This window comes from Penicillium roqueforti, assembly GCF_015533775.1.
Source record: "Penicillium roqueforti strain LCP96 04111 chromosome Unknown scaffold_17, whole genome shotgun sequence".
NCBI classification, from domain to species: Eukaryota; Fungi; Ascomycota; class Eurotiomycetes; order Eurotiales; family Aspergillaceae; genus Penicillium; species Penicillium roqueforti.
The window spans coordinates 317,215-331,392 of record NW_024067581.1 but is presented as its reverse complement, the minus strand read 5'-3'; the positions used below and the strand labels follow the sequence as shown (position 1 = coordinate 331,392).

The following is a 14,178-nucleotide window of genomic DNA, read 5'->3' as shown; positions in this document are numbered from 1 at the left end:
TGTCCTGCCGTGGCCCGTCACCGTGCTCGGATCTAGTCCGCGACCTTGAGTTTATAGGTCTGGTAATCTGTCGGTGGATACCCCTTCTATTGTCAGTGATACCTCAGCTCGTGAGACCTGTATCCTCGGCAATCTACGACGTTTCTTTGATACTAGCACAGCATGGTGAGCATCAGATCTCACCTCCACCTCAATTGGAAGCAATCAGTGGACACTTCACCCTTCAGAGGCCCGATGTGCATGTCGAGCTGCACCTGAGCCCCAAGTGTTCTGGCGAATGTCATGGCCAAAAGGACAGCAGCGAATACCATGGGGAAAATACATCATGAGCGAATGACTAAATCGGTTATACAATGGCCTCAGACACGCTCAACGAGAGAACGTCCTGCCGAATGGAGTCACTATCTACGGCGCAAAGCAACGGCAAACGAATTGCCTAATTGTCAATGTATTCAATGGCAGGAGATCTCGAATAAGAACTCCGCACTGGTTAATATATCTGGAAACCGATTGATGGATGGAGATAGCCTTGGTGGACGGCTGGGAGAAGCTGTTACCCATCTTACCGCAAAATCGTCGACGACATGTTCAACAGACTGCACAGAGAAGACAAGATCAACCAACAAAGCCTATCCGGGCGCGAATTTGCTTATGAATCATATACCTAATTCCATAACTACTCCAAACGTGAGTGTGGATCGCCGAACTTCTGCTTCGCAATATTGATCAGTGAGAATTAAGTCCCGGATGGCATATATCGTATGCGTTGGTTACAGATTACAGGTTACAGGATGAAATTGGCAGATAACAGTCAAATCGAATTAAATCGATCCATTAACAACTATCAGAGCTAACATTCCGAAGTATCAAGACATCGTAGAAGGTATTAGAACAAAAAAAAAATCGGTATCACAATCATAGTAACGTGAAGTAAATCTGCGCACCTAGCGCCCACGCTCAGAAAAAAAACAAACCCAGACAAAGCCCCCTCTTCAGAAAGTACAATAGCCATAGTTCCCCGCGCCAATTGACAGGACAAAAACACGCAAACCGACAAGCATCGCTCACAGATACGGCATCCACAATGCATCGCATGACGCTAGATGCTGGGGGTTGACTGCCTTCGAGATCAGATCGATGGTGGTCTGATTGGCAGGCAAGTTACCCTCCGGTGGACTGGCAAGACTGACAGCACGGTTGACGATGATTTCACTGTTGTTGTAGACCAGATCGCGGAGTTGTCCAGGGGGCAAGACACCTCGGTGATGAGCTGTAGCCCAGAACATCATTTCGTCGCGCACAAAGACGCTGAGCTGTTGCTCCAGCTCGTGTCGTGGCTCCGTCAGGCAGCGGGCGATTGCCATCATCGCACAGGCGAACACACCCTCCGTTGCAATCGGACCCAGGAGGGTCTGAATGTTGGGTGTGAACCGGAAGGGGACTTGCTCGGGGTTGTAGAAGAACGCCTTAGCCGGGTTGATAGTCGGGATCAACTCTGCACCCCAGATATCGCCTGTTGAACGAGAAATCAAGATTTTGTTCGGGTATCTGTTGCCGATGTGCATGACGTAGGTCATGAAAGCAATCGCCGCGTACTGGTAGGCAAATTGACGACGGAAGAGCCAGAAGTCTGCGAAGTTGGGGTATGTCTGCTGGCAGTATTCCAACACGACAGTACTCGGGACCCATTTGTCTTGAATCGCGGTCAGGATTTCTGTCCGAAGAACCTGTTGCTGGTCGGGCGTGCGCTGGGAGTTGTTAGCTTTTGATATGAGAAGGGTGTACGGCACACTTACGTTCTGCTTGGTCTCTGCCAACGATCGCATCTTGTCCATTGTGAAAAGCACCGGGTCATCCTTGTTAATGCCCTTGCGGCGGCAGTAATCCTCATAAATTCCCTGCATGGAGATATACGAGGAATCGTCACGCACCAGCCGAATGTGTGGTGCTAGAGGAACCATTAACGGCAGATGGAAGTACAAATTGCGGCGACGACTCTCCTTGCGTTTTGCAAGAAGACCATTGAAAATTCGGAATAGTTGAAGAATGCGTTCTTCACGCCTGCAGTGACGGGCAGCCGGATGCTGGACGGCAAATGCTTGCATGCTGCCATCGTGTCCGCGAATCTTCAAGCGGCGATGACAGACACCAATGCCTCGGATGAGGTCCACATCTGGAAGGAAGCGGTCGATGCGGACAAAGTCTTGGTTCTTATCCTTGTGGAGTAGATATTGGCCAGGAACCTCGACTTCATCAAACTTGAGGAAGCGGAACTCACTCAGATGAGGTGAAGAGTTTTCGAGGAATGTGTGCTGTGATCTCCGGTCGAGCTTTTCCTCGAACTTGTCACGCCAGCGCCGCAGCTTGTGGATGTACTCGTTCATGGTTGGCTTCTTGGTCACAAAGTCCGCCTCGAAGGACTTGCGAATGTGAGCTGGGAGAATTGTCTCCGCGAATCGGGTGATGTTGGCTTCGGTTGCGGCAGGCAGCTTAAAGTCTTGGGCATAAGATCCAGGCATGCGACCCACGTAGGCCAGTCCGTCGTTCAAGAGAGCAACTATGAGTCGGTATGCATCTTCGTCTGGGGGACACTTGAAGTTCTTGTGGATCTGGTCAACCATTGTCTCCATAGACAGAGCAAGCAAGGGGAAGGCCGTCTTGAGTCCAGACATGATTTCGTCCGAGTACTCCCAGGGTTTCTTCAGAGGTTCCTTCTCGCCGTCTGCAAGTGCAACCTGATTCTGCTGCGGTGTTCCAGTCTGACCTGGCACTTGTAGATGAGTTTGGTGCGCTTGGCCCGGAGGTTGGCCAGCATGTGGGGATGCCTGCATAGGGTTTTGTGGCTGCGCAGGAGACTGGATTTGTGCTTGGGCTAAATTCTGCGTAGCAGGTGAATTCGCAGGCGGAACTGACGGGGAGGGATTGGTCGATGCAGCTGCAGCCTGGGCTTTTTGAGCAGGAGAACTATCGGCACCAGCAACAGGATTTGGCTTGGTACTTGGCGAGGATCCTTGCTGCTGCTGTCTGGCCCGGTTCAACTTCTCTTGCTTCTGATCATGCTGTTTCTTGATGCTCAGCATGTCCTCTCTGTTCGTGCGAAGCAAGAAGAAGAGGGCCTGTGGATACAACTTGGCAATTTTGACTAGGACAGCCTTGCAGAGGCGCGCCTCCCGATGGGACAAGCTAGTGAGGAGTTGAGGAATGAAAGTGATCCAGTACCACACCGGGGTATCTCCCTTGAAGTTTTCGAAAGCACTTGCGATCTTTCCTTCGTCGTTGTCCAAACTAAGAAGCCAGAGGATTCTGCTAAGCAGTTTCCGGGATTTCGCGCTCTTGTAAAGGCCAGCCGCCTCCAGGTAGCAACTAACAGCATTGCTAGCCAGCTCGTAGTCAGTCGGGTCAGCCTTGAACCGCTGGTCACTATATTGTCCCCATTCAGACCACGCCTTAGCAAGGCGGAGATCATAGTAGAGAGCAACTCCAAACGCCTCATTGGCCTCATTGACATGATCAAGCTTGGCGAGGAACATGCCCTTGAGTGTGTAGAATTCAGCCTTCTGCTGTGGCCCGAAGTAGTTCAGATTAGTATTATTAATCACATCTAGCCCGCTGTTGAGCTCCTTCGGATTCTGGTAGTGACACTTCGCTTGCTCCCGAAGCTTGAGGAAGGCCTCTTGGATTTCGATGTTCGGAAGGGTATAGATACGGCTGAGTTGGTTGATGCAGACCTCTGGCATCTGGTGCTTTCGAGCTACATGAGCGAATCGGTTGATGATCCAGGCTGTTTCATGGTATCCACGGTAGGCGTAAGAGTTACTGGCCACATTATTCGTCTGTGGGGGCAAAAGACTGAGGTAGGTGCCGTTGATGAGCTGGAAGATGTGTTGACGCCAGGTGACGAGATCTTGCCATGTGTTGATGTCATCCCAGAGATTGGGCAAGCGGTCTCTCCAGGTTCCAAGAAGAAGCTTGAGCTCGGCAGACTTGGTATCCAAGTTTCTTTCATTTGTCTGAGCCAAGCTGCTACAGATGTGGCTGGCATCGTGCAGCTCAACAAGAAGTTGGAAATGCTGCAAGATGGGAATATGGGCGTTGGTGATGCGCTTCGGCAATTGCAGCCACTTGCGAATGGAGAGCTGGATAGACTCGTCGCAAACGCTGTTGAAGTCCTGGATATTGTCCTTCTTGGTGTGATATTGGAGAAGGGCCATGAAGGCCTGGAAGAAGGTGCGCCTAGGAGTTGGAGCATCGGACACAGACTTGATCAATGACTCAAGCTGCTCCCGGTTACCCTCGCTCTGCCAATTTTCAATGTTCCTCCAAGCAGCCTCCAACAAAAGATCGTTCAGGTTCTCATGCTTGGCGAAGTCGCTGAGAATCTCCCACTGCTGGAGCTTCTGGGCGCAGATCAACCAATGATCCTCCCAGACAAAGTATTCGCCCTGTGAGAATGGCATGGCACCAGAGCGGGCCTTGATTTGGGCATTCTCATAGAGTTGTTGAGCCTTGTCCCACATTCCTTGTTGTTCATACGAAAGCGCAGCATTGGTTTCAACAAATTTGCAACGACGGCGCCAGGTTCCGTAAAAGAAGTCATCCTCTTGGAGGCCTGCGTACACCTCAACGAGCGCATCCAGGTTGCTTTCGCGCACAGTAGGTGTGTCAATGATGGGATTAATGGCACTTTGTTCAAGGTAGATCGCAGCAGTGTACCATGCATCGTACGTTCGGCTGAGATATTTGATAACATGGGGGGGGATTTTGAACCGAGGATTACTAGCACGCACGGTACCCTCCAGAAGGGCTTGCACAACATTGGGCCGCTTGTCCAGTTGTCTGTGGTGGTACTCACGAGTGAGCAATGTAACCATATCCTTCTCCAAGTCAATGCAGTCTTTATTAGACAGGGTAGACCAGAAGAGAGGGAATATGGTAGTCCACAGCTGGTAGGCAACATTGGAATCGGTGTGTTGAAGCTGACATAAAGGCTCGACCAGATCGCGAACTCTGACATCGCCAATGTCCGACATGAATCGTCTCCGGTCTGCGACGAAGGTCTCCAGCTGGCTATCGACCGTGATATCGACTTTCCTCGGGTCTTTATCGCCGCTGCCAAAGAGGAATGATACGGGGAACAGGGTGAAGTCCTCAGGGTGCAAGCGGGCAGTCGTTGTCATGTCCACACAACCAAGCAATAAATGTGATGCTTGCGCTAGCCAGAAGGAGTCAGCAAGAGTATCCCAGTTCTGACATGTGAGGACATAGCTGAGACGCGAACTGGCAAGTCGAGTCAAACTCCGATCGAAGATTTGCATGAAGCGGTTCCGCATTTCCACGTCTTGGGCTCTTGTGCCAATCAGGAAAGCATGCTCCAAACGGACTGTCAACTCAGTCCGAGTGATTTTTGAATCTTCGTAAATTCGAATGACAAGATCAAGGAACTTTTTCAGCATTGTCTGATCAGGTCGAGATTCGAAAAGCAGCATCTTATGCAAGACAGCTGTCTTCTCCTTCAGGGTGGGCCAGGACTCGGTTGAATGGAAGATCCACGACTCTGCCATGCCCAAAATCTTGCTGCACAGCTCGATATTTTGTGACCGCTCCACAATCTGTGCTAGAACGCTCAAGAATGGACGACGTTGGTCACCAAGATGAGACATTCTAACAGATATGAGCTCAATAGTCTTGAGGATGAGATCAACTCCAATCTCAAACTCTTGTTGATCTATGGTTGGAGCTCCTTCGGTGGGCTTGGTTCCGTTTGCCAGCTGGGCTCCATTCTGAGTTGAAGCAGCAACATGTTCCTTCGCGAGCTTTGTAGAGAAAGCCTTCATCACCGCGGGAATGTGGGCATCGATTTCGGCGGGCTTGACCTTGGAGAGCGTCCACAAGATGTTCAGACTTGACACGTAGTTGCTGGCAGAAAGTGTTTCAGTGGCGATGGCAGACAAGTATGAACCGAACTCCGAAGGCGTTCCCTCCGTATCCATCGCATCCTCGTCATCAGGCTGTTCATCTGGAATAGCCTCCAGAACACGACGGACAGGAGGCGGCAGCTTGTGCAAGACATCCATGTCATCTTCTAGTCCATGTAGACAATCCTGAATCTCTGGGTTGTCCGACTTCAAGGGCTTTTCGAGAAGCTTCTGGATAGTAGGAAGACGAGCAGCAATCCACTCATTGGGTTTAGCTGCTATGAGCACCCTAATAACCTGCAGCGTATTGACAGTGTAGGTGATTTTGTCCTCGGCTTTGTCCCCTTTGTCACCCACTAGGATTGGTTCAGTCGCCTTTTGGTAAAGATCAATGTCTAGATCTCCCCAGTACTCAGGAGAGAGGAGGCTGCGAAGTAAGTTTATAGCTTTGTTGATCATTCCACCGGTGGGCACAGGGTTTTGCTGTTTTGTTGTGGGCATTAGGCGAATCTGGGCAGCTGGAACCAAGAAGCGTTCGGGTATGGTGGTGATGAATGTGATGAGGTACTTGATCAATGACGCGCGCAAATCGGTGGGTACTGTGTAGTCCGATCGTTCACGGCTACTGGGAGGACCAAGAGCGGGGGACGGCGATGGCTCTTGAGGTTCGTCCAGCTTGCGTTTCCTGGCAACTGGAGACTCGGATGTCCCATTGGCCAAGTGGCTAGCCTCGGCATTCTGGGTCCGTTTCTCTTCCCAGTGCCAAATCAAGCTGATCAAGTTCAATGCGAGTTTCTTGCTGTCGTTCGAGGTGTTTGGTGGACCTGTAATCTTGACTAGGGATGGGACAATGAGGGGCACAAAGTGCTCCCTTGACTCGTAGAAAAGATCAGGTTGCCGAACCAAGAATTGGAAGATACTCATAACCTGTTGGAGATTGGCTGTTTCCTCGGCTAGAATACGACGTGGCCATTTAGCCCACAGGGGGTACCGTGCCTCTGCTCCAGAGCTGTTGGCTGTTCGCGTGGGGAGGACAGGAGCCAAGACATCAAGAGCCTGCGTAACAAGGGCTCTGCCTTCATTCTGATGAGCCCTGAGCAATGCGACATAGACTTGGATTACAATCTTGAATGGAGTCTCGTAGTGTGCAATGAAGTAACTGATCAGAACATAGGCACCGTACTTATTGATGATATCCTCGAGTCGGATGTAGTTCCAGGCAAACTTGATGATATCTTTGCGAGAATCTTGCACCGTCTGTGAATGATATTTGATCAACAAAGCAGACAGCTGGAGCAACTCCATACGTGAGTGGTCCACGCCAGCTTGATTGGACTCCTCGCTCAGATCAGCCAGCTGGGGCTTCCACAAACGACTCTGGATAGACTCGGTCATGCTCTTATCCATCAACTTAGGTGTGTTCGGAGGGCTATTCCAAGTGATCTGGACATCCATGGCAAAGATCGGGTTGACCAGGTGGCGAAAGGCATAAGTCTTGGTCTTCTGAGGGCAGCTCTTCTGGCCGTAGAGGTCGAGACAGCGCATAATAACAGAACGCCGGTAATCGATGGACTCATTGGTGATGATGCTCTTATAGATGAACTTAGGAAGCGCAAGCGTGCGTTTCAACTCATCGGCGGAGAGCCCGTCAATCACTTCAAACAGGAAGTCCAAATCGTGGGTGGCCTCTGCCAAGTACATGGTAAAGATATCCATCAATTGGTCTTCGGCTTGCTCCACTCGAAGTCGCTCATCAGCAGGCAGACTATCACCACGAAGCTTCCTCTCCAGATCTCTACCGGAAGTCAGGAGCTTGTTTCTCATCTCTGCATGTGAGACCAACCAGCGCTTGGTTGAACTGTAGGAACAAAGAGAATGTGCGACATAGACTCCGTTGATAGCAGCAGTGTTCTTGCCATCACCAGTATCCTGACCAAAGGCGGCAGCGGAAAAGCCATCCGTGTCAGCGACGATCGCGTTTCGCAGTCCTTCACTCTCGGGATCCGCCAAGATTTGTCCGAAGAATCGTCCAAACCGCTCATCCTTGAAGCGCGCAAAGAAGAATGCGAGACTCTCTTTGGGGTAGCGATTGAGATACTTCACAAGCGGCTTGCGGAATGGACTGTGCGACGTTCTTCTAAGCTTCAGTTCGAGATCTAAGACCTTGTTGACAAGATGTTCCATGAAGGAAGTGGCGGCCGGTGGAAGGAGATGGAAAATATTGAAGATGGCAGCCACTATCTTCATCGCTGGGTTTTGCTCAACTAGGCTGAAAGACACCTTCTGCAATACGGCGTCATCCGCGATGACTTTCATATGGTCAAGCAGACGCGCGCCGATTTCGACTTTGAAATAGTTAGTCAGGAGTGTCAAAAGACGAGCAAGACCATCCAAACCAGCAACACTGAGGCGCTTGGGATCCTGGAGGTTCATGAGGATAGGGCGCAGTCCATTCTGCAACAGATCCTTAGGAAGCTTGTTGGTCTGGGTGAGAACATCACGGAGACCCGCGTTTGCGGCTTCAATCACCTCTTGTGACTTTGAGTATAGTGACTTGAAGAAAACAGAAATTATCCGAGCCCTGCTCGTGTTCTGCGGGGTATTGGCAAACTCGGAGAAGCTCATTGCCATAGATAGAAGGCGAAGACAAGCAACACGCAGGTTCACAATCATATCTGCAGTCTTGAATTCGTTCGGCTTAGATGCTAGAGATTCATCATCGGCATCAGCGAGGGCGAGAGATTCCAGCATCAAGCGGTTCAGCGGTTCGTTGAAGGTGACGATGTCGTTGTGAAGGCCGAGGCAGTACGTGATGGCATCAATGAAACCGATCTGTGTTGGGAAAGGCAGAGCACGCAAAGGTTTGTTGAAGATCGACTGTAAGAGACGATCTCTAACGGGGAAAATAAGCTCATGCACCTCACATCCAAGGACCTCCTTCAATGTGGTGAAGCAACGACGAGCAGTCTCCCGGACATGTTTATTCATGTGTGCGAGTTCAAACACGAACAAGCCACACAGAGCATACAAGCGGCTCTTCTCGTTTTTCAAATCTTCTTTGGGGATGAGTTTGCCGCATCTTCGCAGCATCAAAGTCATTGTTTCTTGTGACTGAAGCCTCGTAGCAGCAGGGAGATCCGCAGGTGTGTCCTTGACAACATACATCAAAGCACGACAAAACTCGACATGTCGCTCATAAAGCCATGTATCTCCCAAGTCCAGCTTGGTTGAGAGCAGGCTAATTCCCAGACTGCCACCGGCCTTGGTGAACCACTCTTCACTGTAGCAGCTGTGGCAGAAGACGCGGCCCAGATGCACGAAGAATGGGAGCTTGGCTGCTTTCTCGGGCGATCCGAAGATGACGCCTGCGGCATCCTTCACAACCACCATTGCCTGCTCAGCTGCTTCTCGGACGTGGACCTCATCGGATGATAAACACTCAACTAAAGCTTCAGCCAGAATCCTAGAGTCGAGGTACACAGGGCCTTCCCCGTTTGCGACGTCAAAGGCTTTGCGACTGTGTCGGATTTGAGCCAGAGCACGGCCGACCTCTACAAGAGCGAAGTGCTTGCACACATCCGCCACAAATGCTGAAGCGGCTGGTTCGAGCTCGGGGATAGTGGTGGCAAAGATGCAAGCCTTGATAAGTTTCTTTACTGTTGCTTCCTGCGCAATCTTCTTTGGAATAGAGGCCGATCTTTCCGACTTGTCAAGAATATCTGCCATAGCACCTGTCTTATTTTCGAACAGATCATTGGCATGGAGTCTGATCAAGATTGTCAAGTCTTCGGGGATGTTGTCGTAACCGATTTGGAGCTTGAGATGGGAGCTGAGCATGCGGTAGGCCTGCTGCTTGTAGTAAATGTCTGAAGCTTTCCCGGAGTCTGTCTTAGGAACCTCCATGAGTTTCCCCGCAGCGAGATCAATACCGATATCTACAGGAAAAGGCCGCTTCTCGTTGGGACCGATCAGCCTGATATCGAAGCTTGGGTTATCATCAGAATACTGCTGGAACGACAATTCTGGCGGGTGGTTGAGGAACTTCCGATTCCGCCCGCCAAGTTTTCCCAGGATGCGCATAGTGGTGTGTGCGTGGAAGTGGTTGTAAGGAGATGGGCGCAGGTGATCCCAGAGTGCAGTCATCAGCTCGTCCATTATTGGGCCCATGATCGGATCAAGGTAGTCTGCCGTGAGGTTGTCCACGCAGAGTTCAAGAGTGCGCAAACCCTGACCAACAAGATCAGAGTCGGCACGCAAGGCGACCACGATTGGGCGCATTAAATAGCTGAGATGAGGGAGGAGGTGGCTGAGTCGCGCAGGAACGGTGAGGGTGAGTTCCACGTACAGATCCCGTTCTTGAGGCTTCCGGGCAGCAAGTAACAGGTTGTTGAACGTTTCAAGAAGCATTTCTAGAAGTGGGAGGATCTCTTTGTACAGGAGCTCGAATCGTCCTCCACCAATGCTTCGAAAGAGAGACCTCAGAAGAAGGAAGTAGTTCATAGGTTCCTCGGCTGTGACTGAAAGCTCAATGCACTTGGTTACGATTTTCGTCACATGCGGGTGGAGGACCTGCTCATTCTGCACGGAGAACAAGGTCACGGCCATGAAGGAAAGCTTAAACATCCTCAGAAGTATCTTTGCCTTCGTCATGTCTGAAGTTCCAACCTCATCGATGCGTTCCATGAGATACTGCAGCACCATGCCAGAGAATGCGGGAGAAGTGGCCTCGCTAGCCAGGAAGAACTGGGGCAAGTGAAGGAGAGCCCCATGTTCAAACATGAGCTCGTGTAAGTACGGGATCTCGGAATGGAAGACTTCGTGGAAGGTCGCGGTATCAATGCAGTGAAAAACAGTGCCGAAACTTTCAAGAAGCTCCTTTTCTTCGCGCGACATTGGGGCAGTGTACTGGCTAGCAAGGAAGTCAAACGGAGATGCGTAGTTCATCTCAGGGGGAGACTGATCCACCCCATAGTAGCGGAACACACGAGCTCCTTCGTGGAAAAGCTTCTTGATCACACTAACTTCCTCTGCATTGTAACCGTACGAAACTTCTGACCAGTTAATGGGAACGCTGTTCGGGTCAATCTGAACATCGTCTGGGTTGCAATTTTTCAATTGCCGGAAGATATTTTTCAACCCATTGATCAGGTTTCGGAAGAGGAAGATGTTGTCCGAAACTGGGTCACCTCCACGATCGCGTGGACTAGATGTCTTGATAGGAGAAGCCGAGAAAATATCAATCTCATCCCAGTCCGGTGGCTGGTCCTTCTCAGCAAGGTAGTTCTCGGCGCAAGGCTCGGTCTCTTGTCGGAAAACTTTGTACGCCCTTGAAACTTTGACAGCGTTTTTGAACTGGTGGTTCATCGATGCGAACTTGTCACCAATAGCATCTAAAATCATAATTAGGAAATACCGCGCCTCACGCTTGTCCTCTAGTCTGGAGATGTTCTCTGCCATGTTCAAAAGAAGCTTTGCACTCATCGTTTGGAAGCTGGTGCCAGGGAAATCGTCGTGGAGGTTTTTAGTGTAGACTTCAACCGTTCGCCGTATCTGGTCGCGACTCAGATGCTCACGAACATGGTGTATTAAATCGGCCAACATGCTGTAAGCCAATGGTCTCATGGTCTCATAGACAGTAAGGCCATCTCCGATAAGAGTGCGCTCGTCTAAAAGCTCATCAATCTTCTCGAGGAAGATCTTACGATAGTTAAAGTTGATGATGTGACGAATAGCTACCAACAACTCCTTCCTCGCACCGGACTTCTCTCGCGGGCAATCTTGAAGGAGACGGACGACGACAGAAGGAAGCGTTGGAAGAAAGTCCTGTAACTGATGGGCATAAAGACGCAAAAGATATGCCAAGAAGCTCATCGTTTTCACCTGAGCCGTGATGAACTCCCCAAATGCAGCGCGATTTTTGATTTCCTTGCACACACCCGTAAATATTGTGCCTTGGGCTGCTGCTTCGGCGTGGGCCTTTTCCTGTGGCTTCGCCTGGAGCAGTAAGATCGTTTTGATAAGCGGCACAAACAGCTTGACGTTGGCCGGCACCGATGCGCGGTGTGTCTGGAAGATCGAAACGACAATAATCGGGCACTCTGCGAGGACCTTGAAAGATTGCATGCCCTTGAGGAGAACATTGCTCGACTGCTGATCGGGTCCCAGATCTGATACTGAGGTAGCAGGCGAGCTGGGTCGCGGAGACTGGAAGTTCTGTGCTGTTGCATTGGGCGTCGATGGCATTCCCGACGGTGTGGCCTGGTTAGGAGTGTCGAAAGTATCCCGAACCACCTGCTCCATGGTCTGGAACATTTCCTGGATAAGCTCCAAGAAAGCCTGCACCCGGTGTGCGGTGGCTTTGGCCTGATTCCTCTCCAAATCCATGATTGTCTTCATGCATAGCACGGCATTGTCTTCGTTTTCGATCCGCGCAAGTTCCATCAATAGATCGACCATATCGACAGCGTACGGCTCCACGTCCGGGGATCCCATCGGTAATCGGTGTAATGTTTCGAGGATACAATTTCGTAATTTCTAATAGATGACCAAGGTTGTTAGCTCGTTATGCGCAACATTCACTAGGGGCAAGCGTGTGCCAATAATCTCACCTGGTCGTAAGACATGCTGAAGAAGACCGGGTCCCCCTTCAAAATAGTTTTGAATACCGGCCATAGCTTCGCTAAGAATATGGGATAGCTTGCGCCCGAACATAGGGGCTCAATGCTGTCTCGTAATTCGGTAGCAACATTGGCTCGGACTTTGACGTCTATTGAGACGACGGGTTAGTTAGCACAGGAAGGGGACAACAGTTCTAGTTGTGCAGATTTCATCAACATACCTAGCTTTTCGTCGCCGAGCTTGCTGGCGTAGATATCTATGTTTCGCTCCATCGCTTTGATCTGACCCTTCTCACAGGCTGGCGACTAAATGGAAAGAAACAGCAATGACGGCCGGGCCAAGAGGCCGGCTGAGGAGAGCGGAGTGTGCGCAGTCTTCCCGGGGGGGAATTGAGCTCTCATATGTTGTGTTGTGGTGTCACGGAAGCTCTGTGGACTCGGTCGATATGCGAAAAGATCGGAGACTGTAGAACTTAAAACGAAAGAAACCATCAAGTCATTTACTCTTTCGGGAAAACAAAACTGCCTAATCCATTGAAATGAATTAAGTCCGGACAGCGAATGAGTGAATGGAATTACCCCGCAGGGGAGGAGAGGCTGAGGGAGATGGGGAGAAAGTTGGGGATTGTATGCGGCGCGATATTCACGAGAGCAGAACAGAGGACGCGGGCTATCGCAGAGACCCCGAAAGAAAGACTAGTCCGCATTTGGCAGTCATATCGGTGGTGGTTGTTCCGCTCCGAGTTTCTTCAAGGTACAGCCCTGCAGAACTATGGCTTCAAGTTTTTACTGAGTTTCTTTTGTTCTCGTTAGCATGAGATCTTTATAAATTTCTTGGCCTTGATCTGCCAGATTTTCATGTCTACTCTCATAGAATTGTAATAAAATATAGGCATCGCTCCACCGGTACTTTTTGGGGTCAGTAAGCATGGATCGGAATTTTGAGTACATTAGGTGTATAATCTGTCTTCATACATCCTAGGAATCCAATATGGACCTCATCTGCCACTGAATAGATCGTATGTTTAGTACAATGGGTCATGACAAGCTTACTCCTCTTGGGCGTGCTCAAGACAGAAGGGGAGGAAATACACAATTGTAGCGGTTGATGGCTCATCTCAAGGGCAAAGATCCACTCTGACTGAGAAATAATTTGAGATGAAACCACCTATTCTCGGCCTGAGAGCCTCTGGCTTGGTTTCCAGCTAACGTAGCTGCAGCAGGCGCAATGATAAATATGCACGTGAGCACGAACGAAGGGGGACTGGCGGCTACATACTGGCTGCCATTGGTCATAGAACGGACCAAGCAGCCACTCAAGAATTTAGAATCGTTATTTTTTGTGTCGTCAGCCGCTCGTATGATTGTGAATAAGTAGAGAAGAATTAATATCTACTAATTTACCGACGAAGTGGACCAAGATACCAAGGCCGGTTGGTTTGATGTTTCTATATATTCCACTCGATGTACACTCTTTTCTTAACATGCACTCTTTTCTTACGAATCGATCTGGCAAAGTAACATAATACTAAGTACCATTTCAAAAACACAAAACCCTCAAGTCGTATAACTATACGAAGGGTCATGGTGTTCGTCGCTTTTTGGACACTGGTGTTCAGTGTATCGGGTGTTTTGGTATAAGGCTT

General features: G+C 50.1%; 1 protein-coding gene across 1 annotated transcript; it reads right to left on the bottom strand.

The window, feature by feature from the left end:
* Positions 1 to 1,064: 1,064 nt before the first annotated feature.
* On the bottom strand, positions 1,065 to 12,805 carry LCP9604111_6482 (histone acetyltransferase TRA1; the record flags this gene model as incomplete). The annotated part of the gene is made up of 4 exons (XM_039074408.1): positions 1,065 to 1,748; positions 1,797 to 12,449; positions 12,524 to 12,681; positions 12,754 to 12,805. 4 exons carry the CDS (start codon positions 12,803 to 12,805, stop codon positions 1,065 to 1,067), a joined length of 11,547 nt encoding a protein of 3,848 aa, XP_038927532.1.
* Positions 12,806 to 14,178: the final 1,373 nt, after the last annotated feature.